The 21,075-nt window shown below is 51.3% G+C and overlaps 2 protein-coding genes across 2 annotated transcripts in view; one reads left to right on the top strand and one right to left on the bottom strand.

Moving 5' to 3' along the window:
* Positions 1-21,075, top strand: part of LOC127052850 (fibroin heavy chain-like) — an 81,060-nt gene that overhangs the window by 38,935 nt on the left and 21,050 nt on the right. The gene's annotated exons all lie outside the window — the stretch shown is intronic.
* LOC127051185 (serine protease 27-like) lies at positions 6,167-7,367 on the bottom strand. The gene is made up of 2 exons (XM_050953154.1): positions 7,092-7,367; positions 6,167-6,762 (listed from the first exon to the last, which is right to left on the bottom strand). The coding sequence occupies exons 1-2, from the start codon at positions 7,365-7,367 to the stop codon at positions 6,574-6,576; spliced, it is 465 nt and encodes a 154-aa protein (XP_050809111.1). The 3' UTR covers positions 6,167-6,573.

The following is a 21,075-nucleotide window of genomic DNA, read 5'->3' as shown; positions in this document are numbered from 1 at the left end:
TCTTGGTACGACTCCAGTGATGATTTGGGGATCTGCCCCATCCAGCTCGGGAATTCCAGCTGACCGTGTAAAGTCGGTATTATTAAATTGTTGGGCTGTGGAGTCTTCATGTGGAGCCCAACATTTCTTGACCAGGGAGGGCTGGGTCAGCAAAACTAGGGAGAATGTTCATTCGTTAGACCTTAAATGGGCACCCATTCAAGCAGACACACCTTAGAAATTGGATTCTCTGAGACTGGCAGGATCCACCCCTCCGGTTCTTCTGCAAGCAGGGGAAAGCAAAAAAATCAACCAGGGAGAAGCAGAGACACCAGGTGCTGGGACGGGGACACATTAACTGGAGAGAAGATTCACAGAAGCAGGAAATTTCGGGCAGAAGCCAGGCAAAGACAGCAATGAGAGGGGAGGAGATGGGCATGCTTTGATAGCTGGGAGGGGATTCCTGTTTAACTGTGGACCAGACAAAGTCAGAGAAAGCTAGCTGAGCGGGAAAACCACCTTGATTTGGAAGAAAAGCTGCGAGCTGCAGGGAAAGGATATGGGGCACCCCACGGTACTCTGTCCAAAGCCAAAGCACTGCACACTCCCCAGCAGTGAGGAACCCAAGCCAGGGTATTGCACGCAGGTGTGCTGGCTGTTTTGTCTAGAGCTGTGTATTTCTTGTGCTAGTCAGCACAGCTGAGTGACATCGTTTGGAGTTATAGTTTATTCACTGAATATGTAGTTTGGGGTCGACTAAAACGTCACATATTCAGATTGAATTCGCCAAATAGTTTCAGATGAAAAAAAAATTCAGAGAAGTGGAAGAGTTTCTTGGACATATTCTGAAAGAACCATTTGCACTTTTCACTTTGAAGCAACACTTCCTTTTGAAATTTAGCTAGATTGATATATTTTTAAAAAAAATCTTAATAAAAAGGGGAAAGAAAGAAAGAGAAATGCCACATTTCAGTCCAGAACCTCACCCCCATGAAAACCTTCAGCCAAGGATACTCTTAACCATGACCCCATTATAACCTTAGTACCATAACAACCTTAACTCTTGTCCTTAACCCCAATGATACCACCTTATCCCATCTCACTCCCCTCCCACAGCTGGGATAGGACCCAGGATTCCTGGCTGCCAGCCTCATTCCCATTCCACATTCCCAGGGCAGATGTGGAATTTTGGCTGGCATGAGGACAGCAGGGCTGTCCTGGGGCAGTGGGTGGAGTTTGGGGAATTGTGGGTGGAGCTACTGTCCCAGCAATTCCTCTGGATGTCCCCACCCTCATCTGCTCCTACACCTTCATTAATATCTTCCTCTTCTCTTTTTTTGCTCTCTAGGTGCTCAGGGGAGTTGGAATCAGACAGTTAAGACACCCGCCGCAAAACTCCAGCCTTACCTGCCCTGGACACATGGCATGAGAATGAGGCTGGGAGCCAGGATGCCTGGGTTCTATCTCCAGCTCTGGGAGGGGTGTGGAGTCTAGTGGTTAGAGCAGGGGGCTGGGATCCAGGACTCCTGGGTTCTCTCTCCATCTCTGGGAGAGGAGTGGGGGGCTAGTGGGTTAGAGCAGGTGTTTTGGAGAGTCAGGATGCTGGATTCTTTGCTCACCCCATTGTCATGCTGTCCCGTGTGGTTCATGACTGTGAGTGCCTATCTCAGGGCAGACTGTCTAAACCAGGGCAGACACCCCAAAGTGGTGGGATGTTGTATAATTTCACCAGGCCAGTAACAAATGTGTCAGTCTCACCATGGGGTCACAGACAGGCCCCTTAGCCTCTCCAGTCTATCTTGCCATCCAGACAAACTGGACTTTGTGATGAATAGTCCCAAAAATCACACCACAGTCAGGCTGGTTGCAGTCCCAGGACACCAGTCACTAGCCCCAGCTCAGTTGGTGCCCCAGACCCTACACCAAAGACAGCGTCTTTAGCCAGTCCTGTAATACATGAGTGAAAGGTTTATTCGCTGTGGAAGAGAAAGAAGAGAGTTATTGACTGGCTAAAGCGAGTAACCAGACACGCACTAGTCAGTTACCAGCTAACACCTGAGCGGGACAGAGGTGTGGAGCTCTGGCAGTTCAAAGTGTGTCCCAGGGCAGCCACCCCCTCCTTACCCCATTTGGTATCAGGTTCCCTGTGCAGCTGGCATCCGGGGATTTTCCCCAGTGACCCTTCTCTGGGTTGTCCTGTCCCTCCCCTTCTCCATCTCCAGTTCCTGTTTTAGCTGCTTCGCATGGTCTCAGCTTGCCCCTTCTCCCTGCCAGATAGCCCTGCTGTCGCCTCGGTGGCTCTCAGACCCTCTTGACTCCCTGCCTGGGTCCAATCAACCTTCTCCAGCTGGGAAATCAGCTGCACCTTGTTGAGCTCGCCAGCGCCCGCCCCTCCATTCCATCACAGTTTGGTAATGTTCTTCTTCGGGAGCTGGTTATACGCCATTCTCTTCCTGTGTCCTTTGACTACCCTCGTTTTACTGCAGCAGGTCACAATTTTCCTAGTGCATTCAGCATCCCACCGCTGCCACCATCTGTCACAGAGCCCCAGCTTTGGAACGGTCTGTAGCAAAATACTTGGGTTTGTTAGTCACCTGGCACACAGCACATGGGGTTCTTTGGGGAGCACAATTAAACCATGGTCCATTCTGGTCAGCCCAGAGGCCCAGCCATGCTGCTGTCAATCCCATGTTCAAACTCTGTCTGATCCCCTGGGTCAGTCCCCAGGTGTGAACCCCAACTCCCTCCAGCACTCAACCCTTATTCCCCCCCACCCCTCCCCAGTCCTTTGTTCTGGAGCTAGGGGGTACTTCTTGGCTTCCCTGCTGAGAGGTGAGGAAATCCATCTCTCACCAGGTGAGGGTGAGGATGAGAATGAGAGGGAGGAATAGCTCAGTGGTTTGAGCATTGGCTTGCTAAACGCAGGGTTGTGAGTTCAATTCTCGAGGGGGCCACTTAGGGATCTGGGGCAAATATCAGTACTTGGTCCTGCTAGTGACGGCAGGGGGCTGGACTCAATTAACTTTCAAGGCCCCTTCCAGTTCTAGTAGATAGGTATATCTCCATTTACTCAAGGCACTGGCCACCAGGTGTCAGTGGTTGGATTTTCTGTCATCTTCATGGATTCTCCACTGACATGGGGTCAGCCAGTGCCCCAGCCCAGCAGGGAGGCGACAGTCACGTTTCAGGGCTTGGCTATGCTTGAAATGCTGCAGAGGGGGGTCTCTCATCAGTGTAGTTAATCCACCTCCCCGAGAGGCCCTAGCTGGGGCAAAGGGAGAATTCACCCACTGACGGAGAGCTGGTGACAGCCGGGGTTAGGTCAGTTTAACTTGCCCAGGGGTGTGTGTGGATTTTTCACACCCCTGAGTGACATAATGATACCGACTGAATTTCCCAGTGCAGGGGAGGGCGATGTCTCTAGCCTGCCCTGAGAGCAAACAGTCCTTTCCCACACAGGGGGTGACAATGCGGCATGCAGGGGAAACTGAGGCACAGCTAGTGACCATAAAAATAGTTCAGAAAATTCACACTCGCTCTGGGGAGTCAGTGCCAGGGTGGGGACTGAACTTTTGGTGGGGGAGGAGGTCTGTGCAATGCCCAGCATGATGCAGAGACTGAGCTCAGTTCAGGGAGGGGATGTGTCTCTGCCCAGGGGCCCTGACTTTGGTCAGTGTCTGCACAGCACCTGACACAACAGGGTCCCCAATCTCGGGGGGGAGAGGTCTGCGCAGCACCCAGCATGATGGGCAACCCCCACACTGTGCCGGCCCATACCAAGCAGTGGAGGTGGCAGGACTGACCCTAGCAGGAGGCGGCACCAGCTGCTGCCAGACAGGTCGCGGCTGCTGCTGGGAGGAGACAGAATTTGCAAAGCTGATTTATTGATGATTTTCAGAGCACCAGTGGTGGGATCAAAGCGGCTGCGGGGCCCTTCCCCACCGGCCTCCCAGTCACCCCCCTCCCTGGGGGGGTGCTGCAGAATTGCAGGAAGGGCTGGATATGACCCCTTGTCCCCACAGCTTCCATCCACCACCCTCTCCCAGCTGTGTTTCACAGGCCCAACAATGCAGGACCCACACCTCGTGCCAAGGGGGGTCTATACACACCTCTGCTGGTGGGGGGCTGCCATGTTACCTGGGGGTTGGCGCGGGTGGGAGCCCCAGGGGGCAGGTCACAGGGCTGTCAGCAGGAGCCCAGCAAGGAGCGGTGCAGCCAGAGCCAGTGCTAGGCACGAGCAGACTAAGCCATTGCTTAGGGACCCCAATGGGGTGGTACCGGCACTGAGTATGGCAGGAGAGACGATCGAGAGGCCAGCGCCTCCTGTGACATTCTGGATCCAGCTGACATAGACTGGGACCCGGACGTACACCTTGGGGAGTAGGGGTGAGGAGTCTCTGCCCCAGCTGATGATCCCAGTCAGGACGAAGCTGCCATTCCCTGTACAGACCAGAGGGCCCCCAGAGTCACACTCGGTTGAGAGAGAGGGACCCTAGGGTCAAAGAGGGCGGCCCCTTTGCCTCCCTTCCCACAAAGTGGCTCCTGTTTTTCCTCTACCAGAGCCGGGCGAGAACCCAGGAGTCCTGGCTCCCAGCCCCCGCTCTCTAACCCACTCAATCCAACTCCTCTCCCAGAGCTGGGGAGAGAACCCAGGAGTCCTGGCTCCCAGCCCCCGCTCTCTAACCCACTCGATCCAACTCCTCTCCCAGAGCTGGGGAGAGAACCCAGGAGTCCTGGCTCCCAGTCCCCCCTGCTCTAACCCACTCGATCCAACTCCTCTCCCAGAGCTGGGAGAGAACCCAGGAGTCCTGGCTCCCAGCCCCCGTTCTCTAACCCACTCGATCCAACTCCTCTCCCAGAGCTGGGGAGAGAACCCAGGAGTCCTGGCTCCCAGCCCCCACTCTCTAACCCACTCGATCCAACTCCTCTCCCAGAGCTGGGGAGAGAACCCAGGAGTCCTGGCTCCCAGTTCCCCCTGCTCTAACCCACTCGATCCAACTCCTCTCCCAGAGCTGGGGAGAGTACCCAGGAGTCCTGGCTCCCAGCCCCCGTTCTCTAACCCACTCGATCCAACTCCTCTCCCAGAGCTGGGGAGAGAACCCAGGAGTCCTGGCTCCCAGCCCCCGCTCTCTAACCCACTCGATCCAACTCCTCTCCCAGAGCTGGGGAGAGAACCCAGGAGTCCTGGCTCCCAGTCCCCCCTGCTCTAACCCACAAGACCCCATTTCCCTCCCAGAGCCGGGGATAAAACCCATTTCCCTCCATGCCATATCCTGCGGCAGTGCTGGGGCAGAGCTTCCGCCCTTGTTAGGTTTGTTTTTCCTGGCATTAAGTTCAGGTGAAGTTTAACCCTCTCAGTTTGGTGGGGCCAGAGCTCAGAGAGTTTCCCCCCACCCTGTGGTGACTTGTGAGATCTCCCAGAATGCACCGGTGCTGGGAGAGCTGCTCTCTCCATCAATGAGACGCGGAGGAAGATCAAATTAAAACATCACCCACATGGGCCTTTTTGGAGAGTGGAGGAGGAAGGGCCAATGTTTGCAAACAGAACAATGGGCCAGATAATTTCAAGCAGCCCCAGTGCTGCCCCCCTAAGCCAAGAAGCTCACCTTGCAGGGGCCATTAGGGTCACCCCTGGACCCAGCGCACAGCACGTCATCTTGGATCCAGTGGCTCCATTCCCCAAAGAGTTCTCTGCAGGTCGACACAGCGACGAGAGGAACCTGCAGCTCCTGAAGTGTCCGGGGTGGCTGAAGTGCACCTGGAATGAGAGAGTCGGGGATGGAGCCTCTGGGAGGCCGAGGGAGCGGGAAAGGACCGGGACGTGCTGGGAAAAATCTCTCCTAGTGTAACATGGTGGCTGGGCATGTGAGTAACATCACCGTCTAGGGGCTGCAGATCAGAGCGCGCATACACGTCACAGTCAGGGGAGATTGTGTGTGAGCGCGTGCAGTGCTGCCCCCTGATGGAGAGGACGGGGAAGAGTGTGTGTGTGTGTGTGTGTGTGTGAGCGTGCGCAGTGCTGCCCCCTGATGGAGAGGACGGGGAAGAGTGTGTGTGTGTGTGTGTGTGTGTGTGTGTGTGTGTGTGTGTGTGTGTGTGTGAGCACGTGCAGTGCTGCCCCCTGATGGAGAGGACGGGGAAGAGTGTGTGTGTGTGTGTGTGTGTGTGAGCGCGTGCAGTGCTGCCTCCTGATGGAGAGGACGGGGAAGAGTGTGTGTGTGTGTGTGTGTGTGTGTGTGTGAGCACGTGCAGTGCTGCCCCCTGATGGAGAGGACAAGGAAGAGCGTGTGTGTGTATGTGTGTGTGTGTGAGCACGTGCAGTGCTGCCCCCTGATGGAGAGGACAGGGAAGAGTGTGTGTGTGTGTGTGTGTGTGTGTGAGCGCGTGCAGTGCTGCCCCCTGATGGAGAGGACGGGGAAGAGTGTGTGTGTGTGTGTGTGTGTGTGTGTGCGCGCACCCACAGTGCTGCCCCCTAATGGAGAGGATGGGGAAGAGACTGTGTGTGTGTGTGTGCGCGTGCGCACAGGATTTCCCTCGTGGCTACACAGCCTGTGTGTTTTGAGCTGAGAGGAAGGTCTCTCATGTCACCCCCAATCACCCATTAGACCCACCAAGTTCCCACACCCCCTCATCTTTACACTCTGACCCGGTTTTGCCCCAGCCCGTGACCCAGCATTTTTCCCTGGCTGGGAACTGGGTGGAGGGGTCCAGCAGGGAGATGGGGCGGATGGCGTCCGTGAAGTTGACAGGTTCCGTCAGCTGCACCAGGGCGATGTCAGCGAACTACGTGCTCTGGTTGTAGTCGGGGTGCCTGATGAAGCGACGCACGGGAGACGAGATGCAGGTCGGGGAGGGGTTGGGGAGCTGGTACTCCCCCAGGTTCACGCAATACTCAGATTCATTGCGATAGCTGGGAAAGGAGGGGCAGAAAATACTGATCAAGGAGGGAAGATAGACTGTGAACATAGACAAAAATGCAGCCACTTCTGGGGCAGAGAGGCTGGGGAACAGCCACACAGCAACACAATGCCTCACCCAGCACTAAGATGCAGCCAGCTCTGGGGTGGGGGCAGCAGGGGAACGGTCACACTGCGCCATAGGAATAGTCTGACCAAGAGCAGGAAGTCAGCGATGGAGCTGAGGCCATAGATGTCACTGCAAACCAAGTAAGGGAAGCCTGGGATCCCCTTCCAGAGTGACTCACCGATTGAAGCAGTGAGCGGCTGACACCACCCACTGGGCTGAGATGAGGGATCTCCACAGGTGTGATGGTATTCACGTTTTTCATCATCATATTCCTGCACACTGATCTGCCAGGGCCATTGACCCTCCTGTGCATCCTGCCCCCCTGTGATACGGCTGAACACTGCACAAACCAGGGGACCCATGTTAACATGGGACAAGGTGCACATCTCCCACCCAGAACTAAGGATAGAACCCAGGAGTCCTGAGTCTTTACCTGGCTGGTCTTGACTCTCCTCAGCACCTGTGGAGGCAACAGAAATGTTGGGGAGACATTACAGCGTCGGGCCATTGGAACAGGAGCAGCATTAGGATCTGAAGGAAAGCGGGAAGATGGAAGGTGCAGAACTGCTAACTGTGGTATGTAACTGTGGTATGTATCATTTCAGTCAGCTTCTGTACCTGATGCATGGAGGATTAGCTAATGTGACGCCAATTTTTTTAAAAGGGCTCTAGAGGTCATCCCAGAAATTACAGGCCAGTAAGCCTGACTTCAATACTGGGCAAACTGGCTGAAACTATAATAAGAACAATATTGTCAGACTTATAGATGGACATAATTTGTTTAGGAAGAGTCAACATGGCTTTAGTAAAGGGAAATCGTGCCTTACCAATCTACTAGAATTCTTTGAGGGGGTCAACAAGCATATGGACCAAGGGGATCCAGTGGATATAGTGCACTTAGATTTTCAGAAAGCCTTTGACAAGGTCCCTCACCAAAGGCTATTATGCAAAGTAAGCTGCCGTGGGATAAGAGGGAAAGTGCTCTCATGGATTGGTAACTGGTTAAAAGATAAGAAACAAACAGTAGGTATAAATGGTCAGTTTTCAGAACGGAGAGAGGTAAATAGTGGTGTCCCCCAGGTATCTGTACTGGGCCCAGTCCCATTCAACATATTCATAAATGATCTGGAAAAAGGAGTAAACAGCAAGGTGGCAAAATTTGCAGATGATACACAATTATTAAAGATAGTTAAGTCCCAGGCAGACTGCGAAGAGCTACAAAAGGATCTCTCAGAACTGGGTAACCGGGCAACAAAATGGCAGATGAAATTTAATGTTGATAAATGCAAAGTACTGCACATTGGAAAGCATAATCCCAACTGTAGATATAAGATGATGGGGTCCAAATTATCTGTTACCACTCAAGAAAGAGATCTTGGAGTCATTGTGGAGAGTTCTCTGAAAACATCCACTTGATGTTCTGCAGCAGTCAAAAAAGCAAACAGAAATCTGGGAATAATTACGAAAGGGATAGATAAAAGAAGGAAAATATCCTATTGCCTCTATATAAATCCATGGTACGCTCACATCTTGAGTACTGTGTGCAGATGTGACCATCTCATCTCAAAAAAAATACATTGGAATTGGAAAAGGTTCAAAAAAGAGCAATACAAATGATAAGGGGTCTGGAGCGGGTTCTGTATGAGGAGAGATTAATAAGACTGGGACTTTTCAGCTTGGAAAAGAGATGGCTAAGGGGGGATATGATTGAGATCTATAAAATCATGACTGGTGCAGAGAAAGTAGAGAAGTATTGTTTACTACTGCCCATAACACAAGAACTAGGGGTTGAAATTAATAGGCAGCAGGTTTAAAACAAACAAAAGGAAGTATTTCTTCAAACAATGCACAGTCAACCTGTGGAACTCCTTGCCAGAGGATGTTGTGAAGGCCAAGACCACAACAGGGTTAAAAAAAGAACTAAATAAGTTCATGGAGGATAGATCCATCTATGGCTATTAGCCAGGCTGGGCTGGGATGGTGTCCCTAGCCTGTTTGCCAGAAGCTGGCAATGGGCGCAGGGGTTGGATCACTGGATGATTCCCTGTTCTGTTCATTCTCTCTGGGACACCTGGCACTGGCCACAGTTGGCAGACAGGACACTGGGCTAGATGGACCTTTGGTCTGATCCAGTGTGAACATTCTTATGTTCTTATCAGGCTGCAATACAAGCCCCACCCACTGTCCCATAGCTCCTCCCATAATCCTCATACCACACCCCAAATTGTAGGTGGCTACCATGTGTCAGTAGGTTTAAGAATGAACATCGACATGAGATGAACGAGGGCTGCTCTCAGCTCTCTCAGGGCCACACGTGCTCTTTCCACCCAGCCAAGCCTGAGGGCAGGAGATTGGGGCATAACAAATGGGAGGGGGACTGGAGGCAGTGGCTCCTGTGGGGGGTTAGTCAGAAGGATGGGAGGGGTCAAGCCAGTGATGCCTGTGGGGGTGGGGATCAGGGTCCCTTCATGCATAGCAGGGCCTGGAGACCAACATTTCGGCCCCTCTCTGGGCAGGATCTGTTTTCCTCACGTGCCCCCAGACCCACAAACCCCCTTACCCAGGCCCTGGCAAAGGGTCAGAGCCAGTCCACTGGGGCAGGATCTGGATCTGATCTTCCCCTTCTGGTCTGTTCCCCGTGGCTCTGCATCGCTCTGGATCCCTTGCTCCCTCTTACCATGCGCTGGGGACAGCAGCACCAGCAACAGGAGCAGCCCCGCCAGCTGGGAGCGGAGCCCCCCCATCATCCTGCCCCACAGGAGCTCTGGGTCGGGATGGCCCGGCTCAGCCTCCAGCCAGCGGAGCAGGAAGCTCTGGCTTCGAGGCAGCGGGTTCTAAACCCAGCAGGAGCCGCCCCGTGGGCGTGGGGGCTGATTTTGGCTGGACCCGCTGCCAGATGTGCTGATGCTGAGGAAGCCATGGCACCTCGGGCTCTGGTTCTCCAGCTCTCTGGCTCAGAGCCCAGCATTTACATTTCTGATTCACAGGAAGGTGAAAGCAGAAGCTCATGAACCCTCATCTCTGACCCCCACTCCATTGTGAGACAGGCCCGTTCACAGCCTGGCTCCCCTCTGCACAGAGTCTCTTTTCCTCACATCCCCCAGACCTGCAAACCCACGAGCCCTGGCCCTGGGAAAGGGACAGAGCCAGGCCACTGGGTCAGGCTCGTGCCCTCTGGTCCATTCCCTGCCTCGGGGCAGGACCATCCTCTTCTCTGCTCCCCCCAGGGGAAGTTTGGCTGGCGGGGATGGGGGTTCCTTTGACAACACTTAGGAAGGAACAATCAGTTTGACACATACAGAATGGGAAGAGACTGTTTAGGAAGGAGTATGGCAGAAAGAGATCTAGGGGTCATAGTGGACCACAGGTTTAATATGAGTCAACAGTGTGATACTGTTGCAAAAAAAGCAAACGTGATTCTGGGATGCATTAACAGGTGTGTTGTAAACAAGACACGAGAAGTCATTCTTCCGCTTTACTCTGCACTGGTCAGGCCTCAGCTGGAGTATTGTGTCCAGTTCTGGGCACCGCATTTCAAAAAGATGTGGAGAAATTGGAGAGGGTCCAGAGAAGAGCAACAAGAATGATTAAAGGTCTTGAGAACATGACCTATGAAGGAAGGCTGAAACAATTGGGTTTGTTTAGTTTGGAAAAGAGAAGACTGAGAGGGGACATGATAGCAGTTCTCAGGTATCTAAAAGGGTGTCATCAGGAGGAGGGACAAAACTTGTTCACCTTAGCCTCCAATGATAGAACAAGAAGCAATGGGCTTAAACTGCAGCAAGGGAGATTTAGGTGGACATTAGGAAAAAGTTCCTAACTGTCAGGGTAGTTAAACACTGGAATAGATTGCCTAGGGAAGTTGTGGAATCTCCATCTCTGGAGATATTTAAGAGTAGGTTAGATAAATGTCTATTAGGGATGGTCTAGACAGTATTTGGTCCTGCCATGAGGGCAGGGGGACTGGACTCGATGACCTCTCGAGGTTCCTTCCAGTCCTAGAGTCTATGAGTCTATGAGTCTATAACACACGTGATATTTAAATTGCTTCTCCCTGCTTGGCCTAAAGGCAGGGGCAGCTCTAGGCATTTTGCCATCCCAAGCACGGCAGGCAGGCTGCCTTCGGTGCCTTGCCTGCGGAGGGTCCGCTGGTCCCGCAGGCATGCCTGTGGCAAGTCCTCCTCAGGCATGCCGCTGAAGGCAGCCTGCCTGCCGCCCTCATGGCAACTAGCAGAGTGTCCCCCGCGGCTTGCTGCCCCAGGCACGTGCTTGGCGTGCTGGGGCCTGGAGCGGCCCCTGCCTACAGGCAGTCAAACCGGTAGAGCGGTATTGAAGCTCCCAGCCTGCTTTCCACACAGGCCTCTTGTCTCTGGCTGGTGTCAGGAAGTGGCCAGCTGGCAGATGCTTGTCCAACCTGTTCTTAAAAGCCTTCAATGACAGATATATTCCACAGCCTCCCTCGAAAGCCTATTCCAGACACCTTAACTGCCCTTAGAGTTAGAAAGCTCTTCCTAACATCTTATCTAGATCTCCCTTCAACCTCCTCAAAATTAAACAAGATCAGTTTTTTAACCTGTCCTCGTAGGTCAGATTTTCTAAAGTGCAGTGTCCAGAATTCAGCACAGTATGCCCCCTGAGACTTCACCATAGAGTGGGCAAATGACCTCCCATGTCTTCCTGACGACACTGCTTTTAATACAGCCCCAAAAGATATTCACCTTTTTTGCAACAGCGTCCCATTGTTGACTCAGATTCAATTTGAGATCTGCTCTCGCCCCCGAGTCCTTTCCAGCAATACAAACCCCCAGCCAGTGATTCCCCATTTTGCAGTTGTGCATTTGATTTTTCCTTCCTACTTTGCACTCATCTTTCCTGAAATTCTTCTTGTTGATTTCAGACCAACTCTCCAATTTGTCAAGATCCTTTTGACTTCTGATCCTGGACTCTAATTAATCACTACGCTTGGAAGGATCAGATTGTTACCGGTAAACGTCAATTTCACTGCATCCACCCAAACCGATGAACAAATATTTCCATTGGCAATCATCAAAATTTACCAATAAGAAACATAAGAAAAATGTATCAGAGGGGTAGCCGTGTTAGTCTGGATTTGTGAAAAGCAGCAAAGAGTCCTGTGGCACCTTATAGACTCACAGACGTCCTGGAGCATGAGCTTTCGTGGGTGAATACCCGCCTCTCTGAGCTGCGGTTTCAGGCTCTCTGCAGACTCAGCCAGACATTGCTGCTCTGATTGCCCTAAAAGGGGAAGAAGGAGCAGGATACTGGTCAAGCGACCAGTGAACTGGAGCAGTTTCAGACCCAATGGCAGTGAAAAGCCTGAAAAAGGAGATGCTCCTGGAGCCCTCTACAGCTGTCAGCTTCAGAACAACCTGTCCTGTGATTGCTCCTCTGGTCAGATGACAGCCAGGCTTACTGAACTTGTTAACCCTTTACAGTCAAAGATATATAAAGTACTTCTGTGCTATTAACTTTTCTTATCTGTTTATGACAACTGCAAAAGTCCACATTCCTGACCAGCCTTTGTACTGGACAGGCAGTTCAGCTGTAGGCAAGAATACAGCTTGTGACATGAAGGGGTAAATTGTCACTTGGGCCTTTGGGTTGATGAATTTGGGGTCGACGAAGGATTGGTGGATAGCTGACACTTGTGCCCCCGTGTCTCTCCACGCAGTAACCTTCTTTCTGCCCACTCTCAAAATTTCCCTTCTCTCCAAGGGTATTTGAGAGGCATCTGGGCCTGGGGATCTTTGGTGTGATTGTGGTGTAATGAACTGCACTCGGTTGGGGTTCTTGGGGCAGTTGGCCTTGATATGTCCCAGTGCATTACATTTAAAGCATCATCCAGCTGACTGGTCACTGGGCCGAGGTGGGTTACTGAAGACTGGTGAGGTGGGATAATAGGGCGTCTGTGGGTTTCCTTGGGTTGTAGGTGGGGTCCTGGGTTGCCCTCAGTTGTAGGGTTTATTGTCGGTGTGCCCCCTGGGTATTTGCTCCCCTTGACAGGAGCTTTTTTCTTTTCTGCCACTTCCATCCATTTGGCTCCAATCTCCCCCGTCTCGGTTACCGTTTTGGGTTTCCCATCTAGGATGTATCTCTCTATTTCCTCAGGAACACCATCTAAGAACTGCTCCATTTGTATCAGGAGGTGCAGCTCGTCCAGATTGTTAATCTGGGTTCCTGATATCCAGGCTTCATAATTCTTTGCATTGTGGTAGGCGTGTCAGGGAAATGACACATCTGGGTTCCATTTTAGGGCTCTGAACCGCCGACAGGCACGTTCAGGTGTTATGCCCATTCTGTATCTGGCCTTGGTTTGAAAAAGTTTATAATCGTTCATGTTCTCCTCAGGCATTTCAGCTGCCACCTCTGCTAAGGGTCCACTGAGCTGTGGCCTCAGCTCTATCATGTACTGGTCTTCAGAGATGCTGTACCCATGGCAGGTCCTTTCAAAATTTTCTAAGAAGGCTTCAGTGTCATCACCTGCCTTGTAGGTGGGAAATTTTTGGGGATGTGGAACAACAACTGGTGAAGTGTTGTTAGGATTGGCTGGGTTCTGTTGCTTAGCCTGTTCTAATTCCATGGCCTGCCGGTGGGCTTCCCTCTGGAGCGCCATCTCTTTTTGTTGCTTCTCCATGTCTCTCCTGTGGGCAGCCTCTTCCCTGGCCATTTCTTCCTGAATTAGTTCCATTCGTCTCTTATCTTCGTTGTGTTTGTTTACTGCTTTTAATTTCGCTATTTTTAGTTTGCTTGTTGCTGCACTGGTGCTCATTGTACCTGCTTTCTTGTGCTGGTGCGCCCTCTGGTGTTTTACTGCCTGAACTGCTGTTCCTCTGCTGCTTTCTCTGTTGCTAAGCAACAGAGTCTTTTTTTTAACTTTTCTAAGTACCTATTTGGATAGAGTGAAAAAAAAAGAAACCCTTTGAATTGCAGATGTGTTTTGCTGGTTTCTGTTGACTCACAACGGGAGTCCTTTTTTTTAACAAAAGACCCTTTTAAACCTTAATCTCCCTGCCTTCAGTGTACTCAGAAGGAAGAGAGAAAGAAAAGAAAACCTGCAGACTTGCTTTAAAAAAATCCCTTTTCTCTGCTTATAAGCAGCTAGCAGAGAAAAAAGAAAAATAATAATCTTACTGGCTTTTGCTTTTAACTCACTGGCTTTTGGATTCTTATCCAAATGCTGCTCACCATGTCATAGTATAATTCCCAATTCTGAACCTTAGCGTCCAAAATATGGGTACTAGCATGAATTCCCCTAAGCTTAATTACCAGCTTGGATCCTGTAGTGCTGCCATCAATCAGGGCTTAGAGTAGAGCGCCTGATACACTCTGGTCCTCCCCAAACCTTCCCTGGGGACCCCCAAGACCCAAATTCCTTGAGTCTCACAACAAAGGGGAATAAACCATTTCCCTTCCCCCTCCTCCCCTCCAGGTGTTCCCTCCCTGGGATCCTGGAGAGATATACAGATTCAAGCTCTGTGAATCTAAACAAAGGGATTCCCCCTACTCCTTTCTTCCTCCCAGATCCTTCCCGCCCTGGGTACACTAGGAGATCACCGTGATTCAAACTCCTTGAATCACCACACAGAGAAATCAGGTGGGTTCCCTCCCCTTTCTCTCCCCCTCCCTTCTCCTTCCCTGTTAAGTACAGATTCAATTCCCTTGAGCCTCAATAAGAGGAAAAAATCAGACAGGTCTTAAAAGCAAAACTTTTAATAAAAGAAAAAAAGAATAAAGAAAATCACTGTAAATTCAAGATGGAATATTACAGGGTCTGTCAGCTTATAGAAACTGGAGAAAAAGCCTCCTCCAGCAGAAAAACAATTTAAAATACTTCCAGCCAAATACACATTTGCAAATAAAGAAAAACAAATAAAAAGACTACATGCCTTTCTACCTTTGTACTTACAAAATTGGAATAGAAGGTTAGAGAGCCTGTAGGTATGTGTGGTCACTCTCAGAGCCCAGAGAGAACAAACCCAAACCCAAAAAACACAAAAAAAGGCTTCCCTCCACTGAGATTTGAAAGTATCTTGTCTTCTGATTGGTCCTCTGGTCAGGTGTTTGGTTCCCTGTTTGTTAACCCTTTACAGGTAAAAGAGACATTAACCCTTAACTATCTGTTTATGACACCCTGTCATATTTGTCCTGATCTCTATATCTTTTCTCTCTGTCTCATTTTTGGTGAGGATGGTGGAGACGCCACCAATCAAGGTTGCCCAACACTTTCCATCCAGACAGTGTTCTGTCTGCTGACAGTGGCCAGTGTCAGGTGCCCCAGAGGGAGTGAATCTAACAGGTAATGATCAAGTGATCGCTCTCGGAGGGACAGTTCTGGGTTTCCACTCATCAGAGGGGCCTACAACTTTTCTGTAGCTCTTCCCACAGGTGGATCCCAGCCATTCCCTCGTGGCCTGTTCATTCACCTCCTTGGCAACCTGCACCCCAGCATCCTGGCTGACATGTCCAGCATCACATCTCTGAGAACCTGCCCATTCAATGGGCTTTCTGGGACTTTTGTCCTGTGCAACACAGACACGCCCAGGCTGGTATATGACACCTCTGACAGACCATTTTCTTGATGTTCCATCAAAGGGAGGCAGAGGTCGTGTGTGGGTGTCATGGCTCCACATAACTGGTGCTGCGCCCTCAGCTTTGGAAGAATTCTCCCATCGGCCCGGCACTGTCTACACCAAAGCTTCACTTGGCTTAACCATGTCACTTGGGGGGAGGATTTTTCACACCGCTGAGCACTGTAGCTGGTTCAACTTAACTTTTGAGTGCAGGCTCGGCCTCAGTCTTTTATTCTCCAGGCAGGGCTGTGCTGAGTTCACCACCCCCTGGTCACAACGTCCACTGTTGAGCATTAACTGCTGAATGTCCTGAATACAGACATTGGACTGTAACCTATGGACCATTTCTGAAAGAACTTTTGACAGCTACAACTCATCTCTGCTATGTATCTGAACCTCAAGAATTGAATTCAAGTCTGTCTGTATATTGATCTTTTAAACAACACTCTCTCTCTTTTCTTTTTTAATACATTTTAGTTTAGTTAATAAGAATTGGCTATAGTGTGTATTTTGGGTAAGATCTAAGTTATAATTGGACCCGGGTGTGTGGCTGATTCTTTGGGATTGGAAGAACCTTTTCTTTTATATGATGAAGTAAGATTTTCAGGAATCATCACTATATCTGACAGGTGTGTCTGAACGGAGGCCTGAGGCTGGGCACTTTAAGGAAACTGTGGTGTTTGGACTTCTGAGTAACCAGTGAGATGCTCCAGAAGCTGTTTTGTGCTGGTTGGTAAATCTAAGTATTGAAATAACCACCAGCGTTTGGGGTTGGTCTGCCCCGTTCTGTTTGCAGTTCACCCTGATTGGTGACCTCAGCTGGCTCCCACAGGCAGCACCGTCACAGTGGCGTAGTCGGCAGGATCCACAGAACCAGGTCAATTAAGCTTTGGGTCAGAACCCCACGCTATCCAAATTTGAAATGTGGGATTGAGAGTTTGGTGGGTTAAAGATCAGTGACCATGAGCCAGAAAGCATCAGCAAAAGCAATGAAACTGCAAACCCTGATGGACAGCCTGCAGTTTGAACACGAGCAAAAACTGGCAGAAATTTGAATGAGAGAGAAGCAAGCCTTGGCCCAGCTGGAGAAAGAGGCTGCTGAGAGAGAAGAAAGAGGCTGCTGAGAGAGAAGAAAAAGCTCGTAAGGGGCATCTGGAGCTGCTGGCTGCTGAGGAAAAAGCTGGACAGAGGCAAGAGGAGCTGGAACAGGAGACTCACAAGAAACTGCCAGACTTCAGCTCCAAGTCAAAGAAGCAAGGGAAGAACAGCAGAAACTGTATCCTCTTGAAAATCCGGTTTATAACTGTGTTGATCTGTGGTATTACTCTGGGCAGTTTCCTGTGTGTAACCAGTTTTGCTATGGCCAGGGAGAGGGGGAGTCTAACCTGGTGGGTAATAGCAGTGTGTCTCTGAATGGAGTTTCTGAATGTCCGTCTAATGTCTCAGAAGTGAATCTGGGGCTAGATCAAGAGCAGAAAGATCTCATTGGTCAGGAAAATGTTGCTCAGGAGCAGATTAAAGTAGATGGTCTGGTGGAAGCCCTAACTGAGGAAGGAAAGGGGAGATTTGTGATGGGGGATGAATTGGTGGCTAGTGCAGCTTGTAAAAGGGAACCTGAAATGGGTAACTGTGATTTGCTGGAAGTAGCTCAGTGTAGTGAAAAAAGCAGCAGTGTATCTGTGGGGAGTGGCAATGTGCCTGGTAGGGAAAGTCTGGATGAGCCTAGGCAGCCTTGTGAGCCGATGGCTTTGTCTAGTCAGCAGTGTGGGAAGACAAGGATAGTGGAAGATGAGTGTCCCCATCCCTTACCTGTGTCCTGTATGGAGAAATGTGACAGTGAAGGGAATGTGCCTGAAAGACGGGGCACTCGAGTGCAGCAGAGAGGGGTGTGTAAATTGCTCACTAGCAGGGGAAAGTGCAGGGCTTGGGGAGCCCAGAGCGGAGTGCCACTGCAGTCAGTATCCGGCAGGTAAGGGTGAATTTCCCCCATCTGGCCACAGGCCCGGCTCTCCCACACTGTGAGCAGGTGATAGTGGTTCACCCTGGACACCTTGGGTAAACCCGCAGTGTCATAGGCAGATCCCATCTCTCCAAGTGATGGGCTCAGGCTCTCTGCAGACTCAGGCAGTGATGCTGTGTCAGTTACACTTGGTGCAGTTCACACCTCTCCGAGCTGCGGTTTCAGGCTCTCTGTAGACTCAGGCAGACGTTGCTGCTCTGATTGCCCTAAAAGGGGAAGAAGGAGCAGGATACTGGTCAAGCGACCAGTGAACTGGAGCAGTTTCAGACCCAATGGCAGTGAAAAGCTTGAAAAAGGAGATGCTCCTGGAGCCCTCTACAGCTGTCAGCCTCAGAACAAATTCTGGTGACAGCAAGGTCCTTACTGAGAAAACTGCAGTGTGACTCTGCAGCTGTCCCCCAGCCACCCCACCCCAGCATCCGCTCCAGCTCACTGCTGGTTGTATGTCCCCTGAGAAGCATTGCAACAGTGCAGGGCTATTTGAGGGTGTTGTTTGCTATCTTGTTTTGCAGCCAGTATGAATTCTGATAACCTTGTTTCTCGGAAAGAGCAGTTCCCACATTGCTTTCGGTTTCCAGCTGTGTGAAACAGGAAACTAACTCAATGAAAGGTGGAGGGTGTCACGGCCAGCGACTGATATATATCAGTGAAACTGATGTCTCTGGAGCTCTTCATAGTATGATCACTGCCGTCTGGCCTTGGAGCCTGGCATCCACAGCGAAGACATTGAGATGTTGAGAAGTGAGTCGCCCTTAGCAGGGATCAGAGTTAGTACCACACTGTGGATTGGGCCCAGCTTGCACCTCTCTCACAGCTGATGTGTCAGGAGTGGTTCACGCTACATTTGCAGCACATTAAACACAGGGAGAGCCAATTCCCTGGCGTCGCCCTGGGGTTACAGTCTCATGCAGAGCGAGACAGGGAGCCGTGTGGGGCTTCCGGACCCGCTGGAGATAAGCCAGGCTGAGTTGTTAGTCCCTTCCCTGCCCACGCGTCACTGCCAGCGTGTCCCTAAGAAGTGCCAGGTCAGCAGGGCTGCTCTGAGCACCCCACTCTGAGCAAGGATCCTTCATTCCTCGCCCCCCCCACATGGGCCCTTTGGCCGGGGCTGGTGGAAACGCATGTGCTTTAAAGGGCACTGGAAGGGCTAGAGCTGTGCCTCCCCTAGACCTGAACTGTTTGACCAGAGCCCTCGTCACCTCGACAACTTCAGGATGTCATCACTACTTCTCCTGTTGTCAGAAGTGTTGTCAGATGCTACCGGTGTCGTGCTCTGCTCTCTCCTTGTTGGTATCACTCGGCTGCACGTGTGTGTCCCTCTGTGTGCTGCCCCAGCTCTGCGCAGATAGCTGGCACAGCAGACCCAAAGAGAACCCCGAATAACCACAGAGTCTAGTAAGATGCAAAGGCACGTCGGCCAGGTTTATTGTCGAAGAAAAGCACAGGTTCCAGCTCCCCGGCAAACGTAGGCCAAGGTGCTGCTAAGGTGCAGCTAGCTAGTACATATGTGCTCCTTGACAATGGACTCAGCTCAGTCAGTGGCGGGACTTTCCACTGCCCCCTAGTCTGGACCCAGACACCGCCCCAGGGATACTTTCTTATACACAGGTACAAACAAGTTACACATCACTCCTTACGTATTGAGGTGCAACCCCTCTACATAGCCAGGTACAACCCCTCTACCTAGTCAGGTGCCGCCTCTCACCTTGTACATGTTGGTTTGAACAAAACACCTCTATCCATCATGTTACCCTTTTGCCCCTGTCATTGGGATGGGTCAGTCTGTTCCTTGTTATCCGTGTGGAATGTGCAAGGATGTGAATGTTCTGATCTCTAGTGTTCAGGACCTTTTAGGTACGTATCTTCTTGCAGCATCAGCCCTTTCCTTGCCAGCTCCTGTGAGCAGGGCCTGCCTCTGGCTCACAGCTTCACTTTGCTTTCTGTTAGGAAAGTCTTGACCATTACTTTAGCTCAGGCCTCAAGCCTCAAACCAGGCTTCTGATACCAGGGTTTATATCTCAGGGCCTCCTCTTACTACATCTCCATCAGGAGATAACACCCCAGCAGCTGCCTCTTCTCTGAAATGAGGTATTTCTAGAACTGAAACAAAAACCCACAGCAAATATTCAACTCTCCCAGTAACAGTCACCCAGCATCCGGGGCTGAGATGCAGCCACCTTCGGGGTCAGGGCGGGTGGGGTACAGCCACACATAACACCACACCGTGACGGCTCACAACTGTGAACATTTAAATCAATAAAAACTGAGGGAAAATATGCTTCAAAATCCATCAGAATTATAAGTCAAGTAAAAATCAGATTCTGCCAAACTGTGCCAGGACTCTCCATGGTGGCGTTTCCCAACAGACACAGGACAGGGGGTCGACTCATTGTTCTAACACTCACTGTTTTCCACGCGAAGCTGATCCATTTGGGAGGCAAATTTCACAATCTGGAAAAATCCCAGTTTCCAGTCCAAAAACCGCTTGGATGGGAAATTTCTGCCCCACCCCTTCACTGGCTGTTTTGCAGCTCGTCTGAGCTTGGAGCTGGGCAGTGAGGATGGGTGCAAGGTGTTGTGAGTAGCGCCTTGTTTCAGGGTCTCATGTGGGTAGTTCCAGCTTTAGAAGGAGTTTTGGGGTTGTAACAAAATCTCCCTTCCCCAGCTCAATCCCCCATCCACCAGTTCTGAGGGGACAGGCCCTGGGCCAGAGTCCAGGGAATCTGCCCAGGCTCGGTCCATGTGCCCAGTGTCAGGGGCTGTTGGCCCCTCACTGAAACTTAGTGGGGTTTTGGCTGGCCCTGTCCCAGAGGAAAGGGAGAGGATTGAAGAGAAAGTACCAGTGGGGAGAGGTCAAAGCTCCCAGTCAGCCCGATTGACAGGGCGGGCAGGCCAGTGAGGGAGTCAGGAGCCCAGAGGCCCGTTCTCTGTGTGAGCTGGAGCTGCCGGAGCCAGAAGAGGGCAGAGCTAAGGGGAAAGCAGCAGCCTGAGCTGGGGCCGGGCAGAGCCAGGAGCTGGGACAGCGGAGACCAGGGATACAGGGCTGACCTGTGAGAGGAGCTGTGGGGCCAGAGTCAGGATACTGGATGCTGGCCGTGCCCCATGTAACATTGCAGCTGAGCCTGGTGAGTGGCTGGGGAAAGGGTGGGGGGGAGGCTGGGCAAAGGGCCCAGTGCAGGGAGACATCGCCTGACGAGTGGCCTCGCTGGCCATACTCAGAGTGTTAGCCAAATTAGGCTCGTTCTCCCCGGAGCTACCCAATTACTCCAAAGAGAGACACAGAGAGCTTCACTGTTTTATTGAACGATCAGCTGAGCGGGTGTCCCCCTCCACTAATGCCAGAGGAAGGGCACACCGAGACAAGTTTTACATTGTATATTTATAGCATTTTACACGTCATATCAGACCACACTGGTCGGAACATGTTTTTCCTGAGTCATCCTGAGTCAGGGGTCGTGA

Source organism: Gopherus flavomarginatus, chromosome 5, assembly GCF_025201925.1.
Source record: "Gopherus flavomarginatus isolate rGopFla2 chromosome 5, rGopFla2.mat.asm, whole genome shotgun sequence".
In the NCBI taxonomy this organism is placed as follows: Eukaryota; Metazoa; Chordata; order Testudines; family Testudinidae; genus Gopherus; species Gopherus flavomarginatus.
This window is presented reverse-complemented; position numbering and strand designations above follow the sequence as displayed.

What these genes read in the sequence shown, in the direction of transcription:
- LOC127051185 (XM_050953154.1), bottom strand. Translation starts at nt 7,367, where the DNA reads ATGGGTCCCCTGGTTTGTGCAGTGTTCAGCCGTATCACAGGGGGGCAG. An exon ending in TCGCTGACTTCCTGCTCTTG is followed by an intron (nt 6,763 to 7,091) that starts GTCAGACTATTC and finishes CAGAGCACGTAG; the next exon opens with TTCGCTGACATCGCCCTGGT.